Source organism: Anser anser, assembly GCF_964211835.1.
Source record: "Anser anser genome assembly, chromosome: 2".
Classification (NCBI taxonomy): Eukaryota; Metazoa; Chordata; class Aves; order Anseriformes; family Anatidae; genus Anser; species Anser anser.
In genome coordinates, this window is record NC_139721.1 from 115,459,846 (window position 1) to 115,483,048 (window position 23,203).

General features: G+C 41.3%; 1 protein-coding gene across 12 annotated transcripts in view; it reads right to left on the minus strand.

Moving 5' to 3' along the window:
* TRAK1 (trafficking kinesin protein 1) overlaps window positions 1-23,203 on the minus strand; it is a 136,799-nt gene that overhangs the window by 97,545 nt on the left and 16,051 nt on the right. For 2 of the 12 annotated variants that reach the window (XM_083825667.1, XM_083825662.1), the window contains exon 3: window positions 22,741-22,853. The exons of 5 other annotated variants lie outside the window; for them this stretch is intronic. Coding sequence is in view for 3 of the 7 variants with exons in the window: in XM_083825660.1 (XP_083681786.1) it covers window positions 8,542-8,627 (86 nt within the window). In the remaining 4 variants the exon portion in view is untranslated. Of the gene's footprint in view, window positions 1-8,541; window positions 9,732-9,800; window positions 12,774-22,740; window positions 22,990-23,203 lie in introns of those variants that run through there. 5 more of the 12 variants (XM_083825671.1, XM_083825669.1, XM_083825661.1 and 2 more) reach the window with 4 other exon arrangements.

The window sequence follows — 23,203 nt, forward strand, 5'->3', positions numbered from 1 at the left end:
CAACAGTTTCCCGTGACTCAGGCCTAGCAATAATTCCTGTGTAAACTTCTATCATCAGCAGCAACTGACACATCAATGCCAAAATAAGCCGCTCTCTATAGTTAGAAAGAGCAGCCAGCTTTGAGGCAGCAGTAAGTCTAGCACAGCCCCTCAGGGCTGAATGCCTTGGTGGTGACAAGCTGCACCAGAGCCTTCCCAGAGCTCTTTCCTTACAAGAGATCCACAGGTTTCCATCACAGACCTGCAGTTCTGCTGCTCCTCCTTCCCTTGCTCCCAAATTGCTGGTCGGTCCAGACTCCACCACCACCTGAGGCCGCACAGCTGCCTGCACACCCTGCCCGGTCTCTGCTGTTTGAGCAAGGCATGCTGCTGCCCCCTCCTCTGCAGGAAGAACCGCTGCTGAAATGCCCTCTTCCTCTGCCCCTCTCTACCTACACTGAGGGCAATAAAAACAAGGAAGTTTATTAGTAAGCAGGAGGAAAATGTCATCCACTTGACTTGGATCCATGGCTTTCTAGGCTAAGATCGCTTGCAAAGTGTGCCAGAAGGGCGAGATAAGAGACCAGTTTTGCCTGAACTCACCGTGAAAGCGCAGGGAAACAATACGGCGCACACCTGTAAGGTCTCCCACAGGGCCCTTTGGCCAAATGAGGGCTAGCACGCCAGTGCAGGTACTGATCAGAAAGGTGTGTTACAGCTCCCACTGATTTCAGTGTAGCCAATGGAAATGTACAGTGAGGTAGGAAAAAAGCAACACAGAAAAGTTCAGTAGCAGACAACAGGTCACTTAACAGCTGGTACTGCATTTTGGGGTATTTCTGCAAGTTTTCTCCTCCTAACTTTTGCATAAAAGTGTCACTTCTTAGGTTCCCATTCTTTCTCTAGCTTGTTCAGGCCTGAATGTACTGAGCACACAAAGAACAGAGCCACTTGTTAACTGCTCAAAGGCCTCTATATAGAGGTACCCACTTACAGCACAATTAACAAAACATATAAAACCTAAACAGGTAACACAAAAGAATATATTCTTGCTATTAAAATGCACGTATAAAGTACTGGCATAATATTTAGCAGAAGGTTTCCAGATTCAGACAAATTTTTCCTCTTTCCCCTTGCATAAATTTATTCTTATTTCATAGGAACTTTCCTTTTTTGCAGTAATGCATCTCTGCTACATCACTGAAGATATATTAATTCATCCTGCTCAGCTCTTTATTTTTTTATTTTACTTTTATTTATTTTAAAACTCAGTTCTGGTAATTTTGATGCACGTTATTGCACAGCGGTAGCGCATAATCCTGCAGATGAAGAGAGGAAGAGAGGCTGAGCCTGCTCTATCCGTGCTCCAAAGGTACATGCACACCCTACACAGTGCTCCCTGGCAGTGCAAAGAAAGGGACAACCAGACAGGACACCAGCCACATCATTCTTATATTTGCCAAGACAGCTGTCAGGCTGAGAGAGAGATACGCATGCCATCAGCCTTAAAGCCAAACATCTAATGTTTAGCTACCATAGCATGGTTTGCATTCATCATCAGTTCCTCTAGCTGCAAGACACAGGGCACCACCATATCCATTGGGTTTAACTGTCATGGCCTGTGTTCTTCAGATGAACTACAAATAGCTGTAAAAATAAAGCTCAACTTCAGCTTAGAAAGTTTGCAATTTTATTACAATACACCACGTTCTACATGACAGTGGACAGAAAATACGTGACCTGACAAAGCTGAAGTGCCATATGCAGAGGTTTCCTAGAGTTAAACATCCTGCATGGGCAGAGTTGCACAGCCAGATTAAGCCCAACAAAATCTTGAAGACTGCACACATAGCACAAAAGTCAGCCCCCCCACAGTAATCTCAGCATGGCACACCAGACAAAACGAAGGAAGATGACGCTCAGTATGAACGTATCCAGACTGACTTGTGGAAACAAGATGACATACATTTGAAAAGATATTTTCATTTGGGTGAATGAAAAAAGAAAAAAAAAAAAAGCTTTTCCTATCAGGTGGATGACAGTATCCCTGGTATGAAGAGATAGTATGGTGGCACATATAAAGCCTAACAATAAACAGTAGAAAGACAGATGGCTGATCTTTTACTTTGGCATGCCTACAACTGCTGGATTTCACGGAACCTTGTTTTATTAAGCACTGTAGCAACTGATACTGCTTAGCTTACTGTACCTTTGGTGTCCCCACAGCAATGAAACACACATCACTGAGAAGTTTCTGCTATGTGGCAGCGTTCCCAGGTATGTCATTTAGAGAAGTCTCAAGCAGCTTTGAATTCCATTTTGAATTCTCTACCTGCAAATTTTATTTGCAAAGATTAACGTGAAAGCCAAGAAAAGCATTCACTCAGCCACGCATGTGAAGGCTGAAACACCGGGGGTGACCTTTGAATTTATTTCTGTTCTAAATCAAAACACACATTTAAAAAAAAGAGTTGGAAGGTGGGGGGAGCATGGCAATATACTTAGGGCAGTCTCGCTAGGTATATTGCCACCAGGGAAAGACAGCTGCTTTCCTGCTCCAAATTCATAATGCAGCACATAAATGTGCTTACTGTTGGGCCCTCTTGTGCTTTCTGCTAATTTGCTACCTCAGCTGTCTGTATGTACAATAGCTCCATGAATAAAATAGATCAAATTGAAGCACATGAGGTTTTTTTATATTAATTTTTCATATACTGAATTTTAATCATTAAAAAGCTGCCTGTACCTTGGTATCATGATCGTATTCAAGGTTCTCCAATTTATAACCAAATCCCTTTTTGGTGACATTGTCTGCATCACCCTTCCCTAGTTACTGTGCAGTCAGAAAAGCCTTGTGGATAAGCAAATGCAGTACGCAAACTACCGTCACTCCCACTGCATCCTAAATGACTCAGGTCAGAGCCTTTCCACCAAAGCATGATGAAGAGCAACAGCTCTTGGATTCACTACTGAAAAGGATCGCAAGAAGCTGAGCCTTTGAACACCACCACGGTCCCGAAGGAAGCTTCCCCTTGTGTAACGTTCCCTTAGCGACATGGAGATTATTCCTAGCCCAAGGTATGCTTTTTCTCAAGCTAGCAAACCTGAGAAACATGACGTTTCTTTGCAAGTTACCAAGAAATATGAAAACAGTCAAAAACAGACCTAACAGTGGGGGAATAAAAGGAACCTTTTTCTCCCTTCCCATTGCACACCGGCAGCAGCTCCCTTTTACAGCTCCCCGCCAGGACTCTGTCCCTCGGTGACTCTAAGCGTCTAACCAGGCTGCTAAAAATAGCTTTAGCAACAAGACATGCACATTATCAGCGGAAAACATTTCTGCAGACCTAGTAACAGCCCCACAGCTTAGTCTGGTGGCATGAGAGACTGAAGAGGCAGACTGAACAACAGTTTATCGAGTCCGGGAAGCCTTCACTGCATGCACATCTCTGCCCATCACAGACAGAACGTGTATTTTTTCCAAGGTAATGGATACTTCACAAGCAATCTCAATAAATTGTATTGAAAATGGTATTTTTTCCATGAGCATAAGTGCATTATAAGCAACACTGACTGTAAAATCAGAATATGCTAGAAACCTATCAATAATGCGAAATACAGTTAAATATACATTAGTTTGCAATTCAGCAGTCCTCCGCAATTCTTTCTCTGGATGTCTTTATAACCAACATGTAATAAAGTACGTGATACTTTGTAGGTCATGGCTACACTTCAGAAGTTATTTTTCTCACTATAAAATTGTAATAAAACAGGGAGAGATTAAAAGGCTTGCCCAGGTCACCTTTGTGTGGATGCCTGTGTTGTGGGTTCTGTTATTGCATTGCATGCTATGATCATTACTTCTGGAAAAATGCACGAGATCCTTCATCACCCAAAGTCCTGAGCTGCACAATTAAAGGCTAGAGTCTCAAAAAACAACGTGTGGCTTTTCTCCATCAAACCTTGAGACAGGAGAACTTCGATTGCACTGCATGGAACGCACGAATGCATTAACTCCAAAAAATTACCCAGTTGCTTATTCTCTTTTCTGTGGAAAAGACTTCCCTTGTTTAATAGCATGAATTTAATGGAATGAAACATTTGGTTTACATTTCGGAAGGCACTTTTAACAAAACCTACTCCTAATGCAAATGAATCAGATCGATGCTGTCCTTCACGCAGATTCTCTCTCAAAAATTTGAGGCAACCATTTCTCGTCAGTAGCAAAGCAATTAGTGAAATATCCAACATCAACTTACAAAGTTTTTAAACATGAAGATACCCTGTCCTACAGAGTCACATGTCACAAAACTGTGACTGCATTAAGAGCTTGCATTTTAAGAAGCCTGGGAGTGATATCAACAACAGTTACTCCACTCTCGGAACACATTTCAGAAGTATTTTCTCTTGTGCAGTTAAAATCTCCAGCTGCTTTCACACCACCGGTACAGTTTTACCCCAAATAAATTCCTGTGCAGATTTGAAGTGATACTTCAAAGCATATATATATATATTTCTTTTTAAATAAAGATTTAGAGTGCTTTCTTTTTTCTTCTTAAGTTTAAAGTAGATTTTAGCAAAGAAGAATTTTCCATGGCTACAATAAACACCCAGGGAAGTTCAGGGAGTCCACTTGTCCATTTGTTTTTCCCATGACACTTTCACTTGAGGGCAAGTCACATCAGTTACACTGTGACCTTCCTAGTGATGTTATGTTAATGACCATGCCAGAAACCGAGTTTTCTGGACCCAGTTAAAAATCTCTGTGCTGTTGATGTAATAGCTACAATATTGGGAAATACGCAAGTAAACCAGTGCTTATGCCTACCTTGAAAAAGAAAAAGGGAAAAGAGTAGAAAACCCAGTGAAGCTGCAGCTTTCAGAGGCAGAGGAGAGTACTTGACTGACCTGTACTTTGCCATTTTAAGATAAATATTTCAAGTTTCTTTTGCTTTCTATTGAAGGAGGGGGTTGAAAGAGTCATGCATCTGAACTTATCTCCTTTCCTCTCAACTTGGAGAGATGAGCATTTTCCCTACCACACACGTTCTCTCTCTCTTTCACCTCTCCAGGAACTTCACTTACGGGCAGAAAAGGAAAAGCCCAGCCCAGAAGTCACCAGTGCTTCTCAGCAAGCTGAACAATACCCTGACCACAGGCATGTGTCTCTTCTTGTTTCACCTTCTTTATCAAAGTCACCAGGAGCAGTACCAAGCAAGTTTATTGAAGACTAAACTGCAGGAAGGCTTCCCTGAAAACTGGCTAGCCCAGGACAAGCACCAGTATGGGAGGGCTGATTTTCCTCCACTTTCCCTTGTACAGTTGTGTGTAGCTGTGCAGTAACAGTTGGCAATGCACTACATTTCCTGAGAATAAAGAGTGGGGTTAAGGGAAGGAAACAAATGAACAATCCAGCCAGGAACGAATAAAAATAAGCTCAACGTCTCTTATATCAATACATGTCTAAATTAGAATTTCCACATGATATCTGAGCTATCTATATTAAGCCTCCCAGGCCAAGCTTCCACTAAATTAAGCTCTCGAGTGGCTCAAGTTCACATGATTTTTTGAGCCTAACAAGGCATCCATTCTTTCTGAATCTGCTGTAGTGAAAGTTTCCTTGTCAGCTACATTTTTCAACTTCAGTTCCAGCTCTTTGGTGAAACCCTGAACGTGTCAAGTCAAATGACATAAGGAAAACATTTCATCTCTTTTAGAGCAAAAGGTTTTCAGAATAAAATGTGATCAGATGGGACAGCACCACAGTCGATGAGGAAATAGTTTCGGTATTTAAAAACCCAACAACATGGGAACCACAAGGTGAAATCCTGGGAAAACCTGAGGATTAGAAGTGATAGGAGCATAATTCCTGTACAGCCCAACAATGACTAGCAATGATTTGAAGGCAAGCTATATTGCTCTGAAAGGCCACATGTCCATCCCCATCTTTTATTTTATATTTGAAATGAGTTGTGCAAGAATAACCCAAACTGAAGTCCTAATTAGAAAGGCTAGTAAATGTATTATGAATTAGTCCCAACAGTTTCAGTTCTCTTAAAAGACTGCATTAAGATTTATTCAGCTTTCTTGCTAGTGTCCAAAGACTGCAAGTTTTAGTGCAGACCTACTCTTTGCTTTTATCCAAGCTCCCGTCACCCATTTAGAACCAGGCTGCTCACTGAACAACGCCTCAGGACCATAGGGCAGTTTCTAACCACAACCTTCAGGTAGTTTCCTCTGCCTCCAACTTTCTTCTCAGAGTTTGTGTTAATGCCATACGCACAGATGACCAGAAAAAATAAAAATATTTCTATTGTAGTCCACACCATAGATGTAGATAAATTAAACAGCAACACCCAGAATGCATAAAAGATAGGGGGTGAGGGATATAAAATAAAATAAAGTGTTGAAAATATTTCTGATTTTAATGTCTTCCTTCAAAAAGACTTCCCTCCACGAGTACTGATAATTGCTTAATTTACAAAAGAAAAGTAAAGCCATATAAAAATGAACAAGGAAAATTTGTCAGATCTATCTCACTCAAGAATACTTTTATTTCTTTAGTCTACTCCCAGTGGACAAGGGCTCCTACTAGAATTTAAGAGCCCTTTGGTTGCAATGTAATCCTACCTGAACTGGTAGGGGCAGAGAAGGAAGAGAGTAAAAGGAGCTAAGAAGACAGGTATTCTTTCTACCTGACATGAACTCTTATCTCTGTCCAACTACAATTTTGCTCCCACAATTTGCAAAGTCATGTTACAGATGCTAACAACTCTATCATTTTTTTTCATTTCCTTCTCTTTGCTTTCCTACAGTTGTCTAAAAACAGCACTGAGATTTTTTGAGTGTGTTCGGGATTTTAAGTACTGCAGGTAGTGTCAGTCGATGGCATTTTTATGAAGTTTGTAAATATGAGGCTTTTGATTAAGAAATTTCAACTTCCTGCAAGTCAGTCAATCACAGAGCAAGGAACAGCTATTACAGGCATTGTTCCAAAGCTAAAAAGCTCCCAAGCATGCAAAGGCCCTTTAAATTGTTTTGGCACAGAGATAAAATGAGTTTTGTAACAAAGAGCATGTGAAAAAAAAATAACAACTTGATTTCTTGTTTAACTTGATTAGAAGCAATTGCAGCTTTTTACAAGTTCACTAAATGTGCTTATGCTTTTAACAAAGTCCAGACAGAAAAATTGTGGAGTTGTAAAAAGAATCAGTACATTACATATATTTGTTCCTCATTTGATCACAGCAGTGAAGATTACTACATTTGAATTTACTGGAAAGCAAACAAGTTCACAGTAACTATGTTGGGTTAAAAAATTCTGTTCAGTTTTCGCACCTCCCAGTCACCAGAACACAAGCACTTAACTCTGACAGCAACCACATATTTCAGAGCCATCAAGATTTTACAATTACTCTCAAAATAATAGAGGTCTATGAAAAGAGAGTTGATCCCTTCTGAAATTCATGTAATAATTTGTAACCATTTTGTCTTTTCCTGTTTGAAAGTTCAGGTTTCAAATTTTAATACAAGCAAGAAAACCAAATTCAAATGTGCTTAATAAAATAATGACACCCCCAGCACAAGTCATCTCTTGTTCCAAAGGAAACACTCGTAACTGAGCTCCTTATATTGTAAGAATTTCCATTTTAACAACAGAACAAAGTCTAGCATACCAGTTAGACAGGTAGCACTAATAGCATACTTCAGTAAATAGGCTTGAAGTTACCAAAGTACCTGTTAGCATACAAATATTAACACCTCCACTGCCCCTCATGCTCCAGGATCACCAACATTAATAGGTGATACATGATTTATCCATGAACATCCTATGGGTATCCCAAAGAGATGTAAATTCTTTGCAGTCCACAGCCTGCAAAGCTGTACAAATAATTCAGCCTGCACCAATTCACCTGCTGCCATCACAGCAACTGTTTAATAATAGTATCATGACTTAAGATACCTGATGCCCAAAGCAGTTTTGTCTATAGCCTTAAAAAATCTTTGATAGCAAAATCTTTGATAACTCAAATTCCTACTGGTTTATTATCAAAAGGAAAAGACAAGACATTATTTTATGGTGGCAGCATTTTAAATAACGTGGCAGTTTACTACCACTAACTTTAGCCTCCGAGGTACAACTCCAATCAGGGGAAGAGGGAGAAAACAGCCAAAAGAAAAAGCAATCCTTGACCCCTTCCAGCACGGCACACTGTTGCTGCCCTACTTTTGCCCAACACGGCATAAGCCTCTCCCCCTGCCCCAGAACAAAACCTGTATGTGGCAATACAACAGCAGCTCGGCTCAGCACTCCCCGAGAAAGCGGCCAGGCAGCGTTCTGCAGCGCAACAGCTGAAAAACAACACTGAACTAAACTGCAGAGTAAGGCAATCCTAGAAGTACTACAGCAGCATTTGCCATGTTCCCACTCTTTGTTTGAGATGATTCAAAACATGGCTAGCAATGCCTCTGCACACAGACGACAGACATACTGCACTCAAAGCTAAGCCCTGTGAAGCTCACAAGCAGGGAATCGCAACCCCACAGCAGCCGGCACTGTACCTGGTTGTCAACTCGTTTTGCTCTTCATCGTCTGTAAAGCATTCTTCCTTTCTCGAGTCTGCTTCCCCCCTCCAGAATTTCACCATTTGGCTAGCAGGCTCGCTTTAAGTGTCGCTTCTATTTGCGTTTCCCCCACACGAAGAGCTCTTGATGCTGTAAGGTCATTTGAATGCTATTGTAACTTTGGCTCCCGCACAAGTTTCCTCGCCCTCTCTTGGCTGAGCAGTTGCACAAGCTACCAAACTGAGTCAAAGAGAAAGGGTCAGACTACTCCTCTCTTCAGTCTGCTACATTAAAACCTTGATCTTCCGAATACATTTTACAACATAAACATTTTTAACCATGTCCAAATCTTTTAGTTTCAGCACAGAGCTGCGTAGGCAACTGTATGCAAACATCCTCTGAAGGGAATACATGTTAGCAAAGCTTCTCCTCAAACATCATAAGCAAAACCAGGGAAATGCATACCAGCATGAAAGCACCACAAAATGTTGCCAGAGTTTTCACAAAAAGTAGTGAGACTTATCTACAGGAAAAAAACATACAGCATCACTTTAAAATGCTTTCTTTTCAAAAGGCTAAGGCTTTCTGCTGCAAGTCTCGACACACTGATAGACAAACAGAGCTATGAGCTCATCTGGCAGTCACACAAGTACTCCCACAAATTAAGCCCCGTTTCATTGAATTTATGTTCCTAAAAGACACAGATAGTCACAAATTCTGCCCTCCCCAAAATGGCATTTTTATATAGTGCATGGGCTGTCCCCTCAGCAAATTCTGTGTGAAGAATTTGGAAAGAATTGCTCAGTAGTTTTCTTTAAGAATGAGAAATTTTATTTCCTAATTTGTCCTGCAAGACAGATCCCAATTGTTCTTCTCAGACCACCTCCTGTCTCCTCACACCCAGGACAAGTTTGCAGTTGCAGCCACCTCTTCTCCCAGCAGCAGCTCTCTCTGTGGACTGATCCAGTTCTGTTTCTAAACAAAGGATGCATAAATTTCATCCTCCAAGGGGAAGTCCACACCAGTGACAAACATTTGAATCACTGTAGCTACGGAATGCAACTCCCTCCCAGCAAAAACTTCTTCAAAACAGATACCCCTTCAGACAAGAAAAAAAAATAAAAAAGGATAACCCAATTTTAAGCATTTCTCATCTGATCCTGCTTGTTGAAGTTATCTTCCCCATCTTGTCTAACTACCCAGATTCTTAAAAAATAAAAAAATCAACTGCAATTATTCAAAAGGCTCACACTTACATTGATGGTTACTTACAGTGCTCCCTATTACATCAAACGTCTGATCGCTGACAACCCAACACCAATCCAAAAAAAGACTCCCCATTTCAGACCGTCTTCTTACTATAGAAATCCTTTACTCTCATGCATGTTTTCACACTGATTTACATTCAATCACTTCATTATTCTCCAGTTCATGACTGAGCATAACCATATGCCTGGACAAAGTCCAGCCTTCAAGATACATAAACCATCGTTTGCTTCCTCAGTGGAGCTGCAGATATTCCCAGTGCCTTTTCACACCACCGCTTCCTGCTTGACGACAGCCCTGACTCATGCAGTTTTAACATATTAAAGCACAAGGACTGTTATGAGTATCAGGCTGTGATTACAGCAGACTGAAATTCACCATATGGTGAGCGGTGGATTTCATTAGGTAATTTAAATTTGCAAATGGAGCCCTGCTCTCTTCTGCATTTCTGAATTTCATCTTAAGTTTGCACACAAATACCTGCAATGGGAGAAATAAGATTTAAGCCCAAAAGTGAAATAAAGAGATTTAAAGTAATAACAAGAGAAAATATTTCATACAACCCAGAATCTGAGCCAATTATTGTACCTGTTTCTGTTTCAAAGAAAACATCTTCCCACCCCCAAGTTATTAGAAGTGAATTCCACGGTTAGGGATATTATTTTTTTTTTCAGTATACACAGCAATATACGAATGCAGCACTTCAGTGCTCAGGGAATGGAAATGGAATTTAAAGGTTTAAATTTCAGAGCAAAATATTTTCTTTTCACCACCATGCAGAAGACAGAAGAAAGATTTCCTGTTCATACTCTTTGTGTACAAGCTGGAATTTCTTCCACATTTCCCTAAAATCCTGGCAAATGAGGTATCTTGTAAAAATCAGTTTTTCATTTTCATTCATTTTTCAGTTATGAAATTGACTTTTTTTCTGGGAATTAAGAATTTTTCAAGCAATGCTTTTTCCAGATTTTCCAGGGAGTGCATGTAATTGCCATCTTCCATCTGTCTTGCCCATCCATCTTTAACAGCAGGAAGATTTGCCTACACTATAATCAATAATGAACAGACAATAAGACTATTTATCCTTTGCCAGACTGTGTCATTGTTAAATAGTCAGTAAATCCAAGTAAATTATAGAAGGTTTAGTATTTGGCAGCCTTTATTCTGAAATACAAGTCATTACTTTCTATGTATTTTGTGCAGCTCCATGCAAAAGTGCTTATGCAACTGTGATGTGAATTGCCAAATCAGGACACCTTCACACTGTAGAGGCACTCTACTCTATTCATCTTTAAATAATTAATTTGCTGTTAAATAAAGGAATCAGGAACACCAACTTTCACTGGGAAAAAGCAGTTTCCATGAAGACACTGATGTATAGTACCTGGGTAAATTGTTCCTGAATGACCACCCCCTCTTTTTATTTCCCCTGATTCACAGTAACAAAAAGGCACGTAGAAATCCCAAAGCACATTCTACTTAATATAAGTGCAGTACACCCAGTGAGATCCTCTCTACTCCTGAAGGATGGGAAGACAAATTGATAACTATGAAAGGAAGAACAGCAGGAGACAGATTTGGACACCTGAGCGTCACCCCAGATTTTGCGAAAATATAAACACGGGACCTTTATTAGCAACAAGCAAGTGGTTATTTGGTGCTGCTTACACACAACAGTCTTTCATAAAGAAAGGTCATCTTGCTGATAACATAAGACCTCCCAAGCCTCAAGGCATTAACTAGATGCCTCCTGCCCATCCATAAAACATGATGCCACCACAGCAGAACAGTCCAGGACTGCGTGACCCACACCATCCATCTACTCGCTGTGTATCTGCAGGACTGTCGGCTTCGTGGGTTAGTTCAAATACCTTTGCAGTGTTGCCAAATCTACAGCCTGACACATCTCTTCTTTGACAGCCTATTTGCTATGGACCAACTCATAATAAGCCCTACGTGCAAAGCACAAGCTTTTTTGATTTCCTTTACCTGCAGTGTATTTCAGCTCAACCTTTCTAAACAATTTTATCTGATAAATATGCAATATAACTTTCAGTACTATTTGTGCTTGGTGGTGAGGAAGAAAAAGGTCATTGTCTTTTCCAAATAACGTAAAGAGAGAATGAGGAAGAGGATAGTTTGTCTGTGCTAACAACTAGTGTCGTTTTTACTAATGCAAGGTAACAAAAGCTTGTACTTTGTAGTAACTGTTATCCAGTATGGTGGGTAGAAAGATCCAAACTAAACAGATGTGCCAAGACAGCTTACAGAAAAAAACACGCACTATTTTCCAAGGAAGAATATCCCCTATACAGCTATTTCACACCCACACAAGCAAGTATGTGTTCAATCCAAAATCCTTCCCCTGCAGCTTCTCTGAAAACTCTGTACGTAGGCAGCATAAATTATTATTCTGAACCAGAACACTGAGAACATTTATCAGCTTTCCAGATGCCCAGCACAGTCAGCAAACAGATTCTCTCAGCAAATGGGCAGAGTAGTAGACTGTCTTAATATCAGAAGTGTAAAGTAGGTTATATGGCTAACGTAAGAAAATCATAAACTGCAACGCATACAACGCTTAGGATGAATTTAGACAGATTTTGCAAAAACAGAAGTGAGCACCGTAATATAGCAACTGTTTCCACTTTCCTCCTCCTTCTCTAATTTAGATTTGTGGTGTAGTATTAAAAAAGTCAAAGCAATTCAACCTCAGAAGTAAGAGTAAAATAAAAGCAGCTTGTTCCTGAAACAGTCATTTTCTGCCCTGGCAATCCTAAACCACAGTACTAAACAAACAAACAAATGTAAAACGCATCGACAACAAAAGCATACACACAAGAAAAAAAAACACAACAACAACCCAACAAGTTCTTCCATATGCTGGAGTGTGCAAAGCTCTGTTTCTTTTGAATTACTTTAAACAATTCATCTGTAGGTTTTGCAACACACAGCAGCATGAACAAAACAGTAAGCTTACACTGAAAAGGAACCTTACCGTTCCCATTACTGTCAACAGGACTGATGCAAAAGACGAGTGCAATGATGCTCGCTCAGCATATCTGAATGAAGACTGCTCTTAAGGAAAAGAGGAAAGGAGGTACTATTTATTAGAAAACTCAGCATACGTTCAATAGACTTCGATGGGCATCCATGCCAGGGACCTGCTGCAGGGACTGGCTGGGGAACGCAGACCAGAGCAAGTACAGGCGCCCGTGGTAAGAGGTAGCAGCTGCAGATGGCTGCATTAGGCATTTGGTACATCTGCCTCCATCCTCACGGGAGCTGCTGCTCCATATGGCAAACAGGTACCAAGGTCTGCGTGGCTCTTAGGAAGCCAGTTTGAAAAAAAAAAAAAAAGAAGAAGAAGAAGAAGAAAAAAAAGCACAAACAGAATAGATTGTGAGCTGTTTCTAAATAAGAATTGGCTTGGTGTCATTCTGATTATTCTACAAGCCTCCAAAATGGTGTCAGGAGGTTGCCAGTAGACAAGTAGACAGAGTATGCATGCTATCCCTCCCTCAGCCTCAGATTCCCTTTGCCGGCAAATTTGTTATTAAGTTGTGCTTTTAATTATGAAAACCATAATACTTCAGAACAGACATGAGATTAAGAACAACGACAAATACTTGGTGTTTGTTCTCACTCTTGGTTCCACGCAAAATCAAAATAAGCGTGCTGTTGGGTGCAGATAACTTCTGTAGGCACTTACTACTTTTATTTTAACACCACTGAGGACGATTGGAACAAGCTTCTCCATGCGTCTGGGCTGCATAACCCTTCACCCAACTTGCATCTGCCAATCCAAAATATCAAGCTAATCTCTTTAGTTTTTAAATGACATAACTTAACCATCAGGACTGTAAGACTGAGTTTATGCAGCAGTCTTACGCCAATTAAGGGTCCAGTTGTGCTCTCAGTTCCACTCTGGTGATTCCAATCAGTACAGCTGGCTACTTTGGATTTACACAACAGCAACAGTACAATACAACAGAATATAAAACTGGAAGCTTTACAAACTAAAAGACTATTAAAGTTAATGCTTTGGCTAACTGCTTAAATCTAAATGTTTTGCTAGGTTGGAAAAATACAAAATACAAAGCCCCCACCAAGGAAACTGGCCCTATAAGCAAGGCTAAATTACTTATATTCCAACAATCTTATCTAACCGGGCATACTCTCAAAACATCTAACCTCTCCATTTGGCAACCCAGCATTGTATTCAGATATGGCACCATTTAATTATGAATCAGATTGCTAGAAGAGAATAGGACAGTTAACTTACTGCTGTTTAATGAGCACGTTCTTGTTAGTTGTGAATACACTCACTGTACTCATTAAATCGGGAGGCAATGAAGTTCTCAATACATCATTAAAAGGATCCAGGAATGCTGCTGCTTTGTGCAGCATGACTACAGCTCTGCTCGACAGTTGGAAAACAAGCAAGAAAAGTAAGCCCCTTCCTGTCAGACCCGCAGATCTAATTTTAACCTAGGAGGAGGGAGAGTGCGAGAGATCTGCTTTTTCAGAGCTTCACTCATTTAGAGCATAAATTTCTCCCTTTATTGCTGACTTGAAGCAAGAACACAGTCTGTACTGTACGGCGGCAACGAAAAGAAGCATCAGGCCTATTGAATAAAAAAACAAAAGTAATACAAAAATCACAGCCCATCTTCAATACACCCAAGCAGCTGGAGTATACGTTAATCTATCGTTCTGTCAGTTAACAAAACGAACCTTCAAAAACAAAACACCCCTAATGTTATCCCTCAGTATTTACAATATATTAATGAAGACTGAAGAGAGCGTGAAATGGCTAGCAGGCTCCTCTATGTTCTCCCAGAATAGATTTAGGACATATGTTTAGTGAGAGGATGACACTTTCATCTGTGAAGGGCTGATCCATGTACCCACAAAGATACACACCCACATGAGAATCCACATCTTTAAAACATTACACAGCCACAGGTAAATTAAAATGTAGCTGGCAACTGTTGAGATTGAACTCACTGCAAGGGAAGCATGTTCTGCCAGAAGACGTATGTGAACCAGCATCACTGACGGCATCGCCGGAGCTGCAGGGAGCCCCCAAGTTAGGATTTGACATGGGTAACTGCTTCCTCTAGCACATTTTTGGAAGGGGAAAAGGAGAAAATGCATTTCTGAAACACGTTTATAACAAATCCTCTTCTCCTTTCCCTCTCACCTCGCACACAGGAAATTGGAAGTTCAGAATATGGCCACTGGGAACAGGGGGCCCTCAGACCAGGGCTTAATACTCTCAGTGCACAACTCGAGCACTTTAATCCAAGCAATTATTTCCCAGTCAGAAAGTTGTTGATACTGTAAGAGGATATTTAAATGGTGGATCCCAGTCAAACAAGGCCCGCCACCTACCAAGGAACTGCTTTAAAGTCCAGCAATCACCAGCGTATTTACCACAGTCTCCTCCCCTCATGCAGCAGTGACAGCCCATCTCTTCCCTGGGAAGGCCACGTTCTAACCAGCCACGACAGCACGTCATGGCTTCACTTGCTCCAAGCCTTCAGGACTCTGAATAAGCCCCTGGAGCTGATCAAGATCCCGATTTTCTCTGGTTTTGCCAACGAAATCTTCAGGAAAAAAAATCCTTGTGATTAAGCAGTCAGACTTAGAGCAACACACCATGACTAATCTTCTTAAATTTTCTCTGGGCCCTGGGCTGTAATCTCAGTAACACAGGAGGCACTGTTCTTTTAATGGGAGCTATGTGGCTGGATGGACTGTCACAATCTTATCCGATGAGCTGCTGATTCCTTGCCATTACCCATCTGAGCCATCAGAAGATGGGTTCCAGCACACAGACCAGCTCACTTTGGTGCACGCTTACGGCAGTGCTTGCAAACCGATGGGGTGGAATCTGCAGAACAGCACTCACCCACGTGAGCAAGACTTCTGGGGTCACATCTCACGGCTCTCCACGTTGGAGTAAGCAGAGGCATGTGGCTCTTCAGGCCATCCCCACCAGACAGTGTAGAAGAACCATCTGGGTCTCCCCAGTGGTGTAAAACACCATTACTGGGAAGTAGGGAGGTTAACTGTCTGGGGATGGGGAGGTCAAGAGAGGCAATTGCGTTCAAACTGTAATTAGAGATGAACCTCTTGCCAGAAATACGCACCTACAGATGGGTCCCAGCACCTGACTAAAAGCCCGGTTCACTGACTTAAAGAGAAAAGAGGAAAATAACAACAACAACAAAACTTCAGCTTCACATCATTGTTTTGTCAGTGTCAGATAAGCCAATGACAGAAAGTGAGTATTCAGATTTTCTGATCAACTATATGGTCTGTACCTGTAACATCCAAAAAGAAAGATGCCCAGAGAAAATACATGGAAAAAACGACATGAAAACTCCCCAAATAATTCCATGTTACATTGTTTATTTGGGGTACTGTTCTCTTTAATCATACTAAAAACAGCTCCTGTATGAGGGAGCTGTCTGATTAGAGTTAGGAAGCTGACAGATGGCCATATAAAAATAAAAACACACAAAGAAGAAAACACAGTATCTGATGTTTAACATAGGATACCACTTGCAGCATCTCAGCTGTTTCAGCTCAAAAACACCAACAAACTTTAATGACAGAGAGGAAAAGCTGATGCTCAGGGAATTGTCTGAACAATGTTGTCCTGCTTAGCAACAATGTGATTACACTGTTAAAAAAAAAAATCTGTGATACAAGTAATAAAGGGACATACTTGTTACCCACTATAAATACCTGGCATTTTTCAGCTCCTCATGTACCTCTGTCTTACCATTTAGTCAGTTGTGAATCTTCTTGGTAGATACCTTCCCCTTATGCATTTTGTACAACCCCAAGCACATCAGAAGTCCATAGAAGACCAAGCAGCTTGTGACTTACATTTCCAGGATACTTGATACTTTACACTGCTTAACTGACTTCCAGAGGGGATACAAATCACACATTTAAAACAAGACATGCATTCTTTTTTCTTTTTTTTTCCTTTTTTTTTTTTTTGCGGTAGGAAAAACTTCTCTCACTGCTATACGCTGTACTACCATAACGGCAGTTCTTACCACATATTGTAATCCTCACACTGTTAATAACTCTTTCCCCTGTATTACATTTCATCTTATGCCTCACCACTTACACATGCAATATTAGAGCAGGACCAGCTTTTTGTTATATGCATACGAACTGTGATACAGCACTGGCAGTGTCAAAGGAAATCAGAAAACAAACATACAAATGGCAGAACACGCACACCTGAGGACCTGAGTCGTAGCTAGTCCCGTAAGTCATACTTTCTAAACAAGGCACTTGTATTTATTCTCATTTAATCACTTCTTTATTCTTCAAATACTTCAAACTATTTTTGATTCATGCAAGTTAATGTAAAATATCATGCCCAGCTGCATGGGAAAAAAAAAATTATCTGTTTGTTGCATGGAAAAACTCCTTGTCAGACGTTTCTTTTTCCATGTACTCCACTGCACCATATGTGGGGGCTGGAAGAGGGCCCAAGAACATCTGCCACAGACTTTAAAACCCCTAATAATAGCACAGCTGGTGTCCTCAGTCCAGCGATCGCAGCGGACTCACGTGATTGTTCCTGACACCGGCCCCCAGCCCAGGCAGAGCTCAGAAAGGCTCAACAGTTGGACGTGTCCATTCATCCCCAACTCCATTTGCATTGGCAAATGAACAAAGACAGAAAGCACATGGAAACGCTTACGTTTCAGGTAGTTCAGCAGTGACCGTCTCCACAGGATTTCTCCATGCTCCTTTCATTAAACTCTAGCTTCCCAGTTCAATCTGTATTCCAGAGAATGAAGCTACTCAAGAAAATAGCTTCAAGTCTCAGTGATCATGGGTTAGAAACAACACGCTTTAATTGCACTTAACCATATCACCAAGGGTCCCAGCATCCGTTTCCTCCACCCCATATAAGCTAATGACTATCTTCCATCCCAGCTTGTTTAGTTAACTCAGAAATAAATGTTTCTCCCTGCCTTCTTTTAAAGATGTTCAAAAGCTGGTTTACAGAGCAGCAAAGTTATGTTTCAAAGAAAAAAAAAAAGGTATAAGAGCAAGGAACTCAGGAAATGGAACTACGTTTTAGTTCACTTCAAGTTAGCACTGGGCATTACCAAGTATTAAGGGGTGCAGCTAGCAAACAGTACAGAGGACTTGAAGGTGGGAACAAGGAAAGCAACGTCTAGGTGGGGAAGCACTGCCTGAGACTTGCATTATAAGTCAGCCTACCTCCTGTCCTCTTTACTGTCATCTACACAAAATCCTTGGTATCTTCCAGCAGTCAACAGGCATGAGCTTGGTTTACTTTTTAATAGTGTGTGCAGGCACACCCTGGAAGGCAGGACCTGACCCAGTAACCTACCAGCACCACCACCGATACGAGCAGCAAAGCGTTGCACAGCCACGGGTAGCCCCTGGCAAAGCACGAAGGGGCGGCTACTTCAGCACATTTCTGCAGCCACTGGAACAAGAGTGTGAATGCTGAGCTCCAAGCACAGCCCATTTCATCGGTCTGCTATAAAGCACCAAGATGTGACACTAACAGCCTCGTTACACAAAGTTTTCATTCTTGTTTCCCATGAGGGACAGAGGGGGGGAAAACAACCACAAAAGCAGACAAATTCCCACACTGTTCAACAATATTGGCTCATTTTAAAATAAGAGCCATTTAGCAGATAACCATTCTTAATTTTCCTCACATCAGTGAACAACAAAGAAAACAAAGAGAAAATACAGAACAAGTTATTTTTTAGTTTATATAAGGCATTGAAGTCTGAGAAAGGCTAACTCACAAGATCAGCCCAGTAACCCTAATTGATTTGGCCGTGACAACTGATGCATGACTGTACGTATGTTTCTGTGCCTTACTTCTCTACTAGCCCTCTACCTAACCCCTAACTTCCCTCAGAGCCATTGTGATCAAGGTAGATACTAGGTAGCATTTTTTCCTCTCAGGTCTCACAGGTAAATTATTAAACTACACACCCGCTCTTATTTCTGACTTCATTATCATAAAATATATATATAATAATATATATATATAATATAATTATAATATATATTTTATATATATATATATATGTATTTCAAGAAACTAAGCAAACTGCCCCATGTTTTCAGTCAAAATCTAAACATTAGCAAGAACTAGGACAAAGGGGGAAAACAGTAACCTACAGTGGAGGAGCATCCATAGATACAAAAGATGTGGCCTCAGCGAACACCAAGCTGCCCATGAATCCTTAGCAATACCTGAAACACACAGCTGCCCAGTCCCAGCCCTTCACAGGAGGCTTTATGTATCACATTGCAGATTTCTGACAGTGCAAGGGAGGCAAAACCACTCCATTCCCACCTTAAACCGCAGCTGGGGACCTAACGGTGGTGCCATGGCAGCAACAGCTGTGTCACAAGTGTTGGCCCTGGCTGTGGCAAGGGGCTGGGCTGTCAGCAGCAGTGAATTACACTGCTCTTTAAAAATACATTTGACATCAGACACATTTAAGAAGTCTGTTGCCGTGCTGTTGGTTGTGTAACAGATACAGTAACTACAAATAAGATACCTGATGTCCTTCAACCAGGCAGGAGAGGCTGCTGTTCACAAAACAAGCATAATCTCCCAGAGGCGCAGAGAACTAACGAAGTTCTCCTACCCAAACCAGCTCAGCCTTGCTGGCTCTGAGTGGACACGACTATGGCTTTCTCCAGGTTTTGTTTCCCTGCCTGCTGTAGGTCCAGGCCCTTTTATCCCCTTCTCCCTAGTGGTGCATGCTATAGCTCCAAAGTCCTGCGTGGCAAAAAGTGGATAGAAACAAGAAGCCCTTCCAGGTGGCTTAGCCCTTCTGCACTTCAAAGACCTTAACCATGTGCACTGCAGTCGCACTGCTCCATTCAGTACAACAGCACCTGCACACATTTTACAAGCACTCAGCTCTGCTCTACTCACAGGATCGAGGTATTGATTGGAGGATGCCAGGACTCTTAATCTGTACGCTGTCTAGACCATCTGCATGCTATGCCCTTCCACACAACACGTCATAGTTTCTCCAGAAAAAAAAAAAAAAAAAAGTTTTCCCTTCCCAAGTATTTTAACACGGACCTCATTAAGCAGCTGTCCTGATAGAACTTGCTTCTTGCTACTCAGGAAACTGAAAAATCAGGAGGTCAGGGCGCGAGACAAGTGATTAAGGCAAAGACAGACACAATGCAAACATTGTATAACTGCGAAGTGCAGTCACTGATAGATACAGTTACCTCAACCTGTAATAACTCCGGTTTGGCTCAGTTCCCATCCTTGTGAAAATCCGTCTCCAACAGCACTGCCGAAATACTGCCTCTTCCTCCGCATGTGGAAGACAGGGGGTGGATGTGGGAGCTGTTTTAACACTATAAACTAATCACAAAGCTCATAAATTGGATCAGATCACAGGCATATGTAGCCACGGAGTGGCCCAGAGGCCTCCCAAGCCACAATTTTGTTACCAAGGCAGTGCCTACCCTACAGAGCCTCGGCATTCAGGGCTGCAGTTTGATTCACACCAGCTGAGCACTCGCATAAAGAGGTGACAGGCTCCACTGAAAGTCACTTGGCTAAACTTAGCTCAGAGTAACAAACTCTAGAAGCACACACCATGGAATAATCATCAGCTATTCCACTATGGCTGAGTCCTGTGCCAGCTGATATCCCCCCACCCTAAATAAATATGAAGGCAATAGTTAACACAAGTGATTACCACATTGACATTACAGCTCTGTGCTGATTTTTGAGCTGGGCATGCTCTGGAGACAAGAGACAAAACTTGGAAAAAAATACCCCAGATAACACCATTGTGCTCAGTGGCTTTTACCAGCACTGAGCTGAGGCAGGCTGACAGACCAACTCTGCCCTCCTATCTGCACCATCTCCCAAGCAAACTCCCACACTTGCAAACCCACCCATCTAGGTGCAAACAGGAGCTGCTCCAAAGCTGGCATCAGGGCTGCCAAGAAATACATTTGCTCCTTTTCATGCCTTCTTTTCATTTAAGTCGCCCACATAGTTTACCACTAATTATCGTACCCCAGGGCACCATGAAAAAGTACAAGTGTCAGTACAGAAGTATTCCAAGAGCTATTTGCAAGTGCAGAAAAGAGAGCTGTTTCTACTCTCATTTGCTTTGTGGTCACTTGGAAGAGCACAACTACAAAAGCTCCATACAGAGTAAAATAAACATACCCTGGGCAGAGCTCACGTCAGGGGAGATCTCTTAACCTGAAGGTCATATTGTCAGCACCACGAATGCGAAAGCAGCTGCTGACATTTCAACAGGGTCCATATATTGCAGGGTGCAAGATCCAAGGGGCTGTGATTCAGAGATACATTTGCCATGGCAAGGATTCCAGACTCTTCTGTCTCCATAGCTGAGGTACTGTAGATACCAACTATATTTGGCTAGACGCGTTACTGTACCTAGCAATAGCAATGTGGGGCTTTTTTTTTATTATTTTATTTTTTCAAATTAAAAAGCAGAACAGCCCAGACAAGCAACACAGGCTCCCAAAACAAAATCCAAACCATTTTGATCCAACCACCATGTCTTGTAGTGTAATGGACCCTTCCAAATTCCACTCCCTCACCTAAAAACCAAAACACACACCACACAACCAAATACCCTATGACTAGATGCCTTTCTCCTCTACCTTTTTCAGAGCAGGCACACTAAGGTTGATCTTCACACAAAAAGCAACAAGTAATGACTATAATCCCTGTGATTTGAGCCTGGTTTACCCTTCTAGGGGGTAAATGGCGCACTACGTTGCAGCTAGGCTCGTTTTGTTGGCCTCCTCAATCATTTCCCAAAAGAGAAAAGACAATCCTAAAGACAAAATTTAAATAAATACTAATGATAAATTTATGAATTGGTCATCAGCAACCTCACAATCCAGACTTTACTCAAGGAACTATTCCCGAGTTACGTGACTGTCCACTGAGTCTCATAATTGACAGGCATTGCTTCTGTAAATATCAGTGCGTAAACTCCTACTAAAATCTTTCTCCAAGAGATTACTCAGTCTACTTGTTCAGAAATGCTTTTTTTCAGATCAGTTTTAACAGGCACTTTATCAAGCTTTTTTTAGACAGGGAAGACAGTTTAGTATAACTTTCAACCACCACAGCCACAGGGTTTATTTTATATAAACAGGGGTTTATTACAAAATCTGGCATAAGGAACCAGTCTTCCTAGGCAACATCATCTCAGTATATCTTGCAAAAATATATTTAGAAAGGAAATATAGGTAACAGTTATTCAAATTGGTGTTTGTTCAGTTTTTTAAGAGTTAAATAAGACCCTTACTGACATTTTATCAGTTCCATTTAACCTTGTTAACTTCTCTTTCAAATCCCTCCACATAACTAGTTCCTACCAAGAAAGTTACAAACAATGAACTGACTCCCTGCAGAGAAAAAAGAGATTGCCCATTTCTCTCTTACCTCTTAAATGAGGAGATGAAACAAAAATCTGCAATACTTGACACACAAGTCAATGCTAGAGAAATAATACGGTTATGTGTTAAAAAAAAAAAAAGGAGAAAAAAGTAAAGATGAGACAAAATATCAGAATTCAGGAGATATTTGCAAATATCCTTATAGCCCTCTAAGACCGCCCCATACTTTAATATTCTGAGATCCTAAGAGTTCAAAGTCCTTTCACCTCTCCAGCAGTGACTCTGATAATACCACCGAACAATGCAGTGACAAAAACGGTCCCCCAGGTCTGCTCTTTAGTTTCACATACACTCAATTCCAAGTTGCCACACCGCTGCACTGTCAGCTCTCTATCATGAAGCAAACAACAGTTTCCAAGGCAAACAATAACCACCAAGTCCTGGTCAGAAGAGAAATGAATTAATTACCTGCAGTAGGATTCAAATCAGAGCGAGAACAGGCTGAAGCCCTCTAATTCCACGCCTTCCATAGTTCTGGAGCTGGAAATAACTGTTCCATAGCTGTTCCGTCTAAGCGTTTGCTAAGTCAAAAAAAATCTTTTATTACCCACATTGCAACGACTGCTTGCTTATCTTCCTTTTTTTCAGATAAAAGTTTGAGAACCGAACAGGAGAGCACAGCCCTGTGTCTGTTACAAGCCGTGCCACGAGCCAATCGTTCTCCTGACCGTGCAGCCCCTCCTATTTCCTCTTACTCATTTCTCCTGCTACAATATTATAGCATGTCTTTATCATCAACTTCTTCCTGCTGGTCACAGGATCAAAACAATAAGCTTGCTGCTAGGTGCATTTAGGAATTTCCTCTTCAGCCTTCTTGATGAGGTAATTAGTGCTAATCTGCTATCTCACATAACAGAAAGAGGACCGGGTA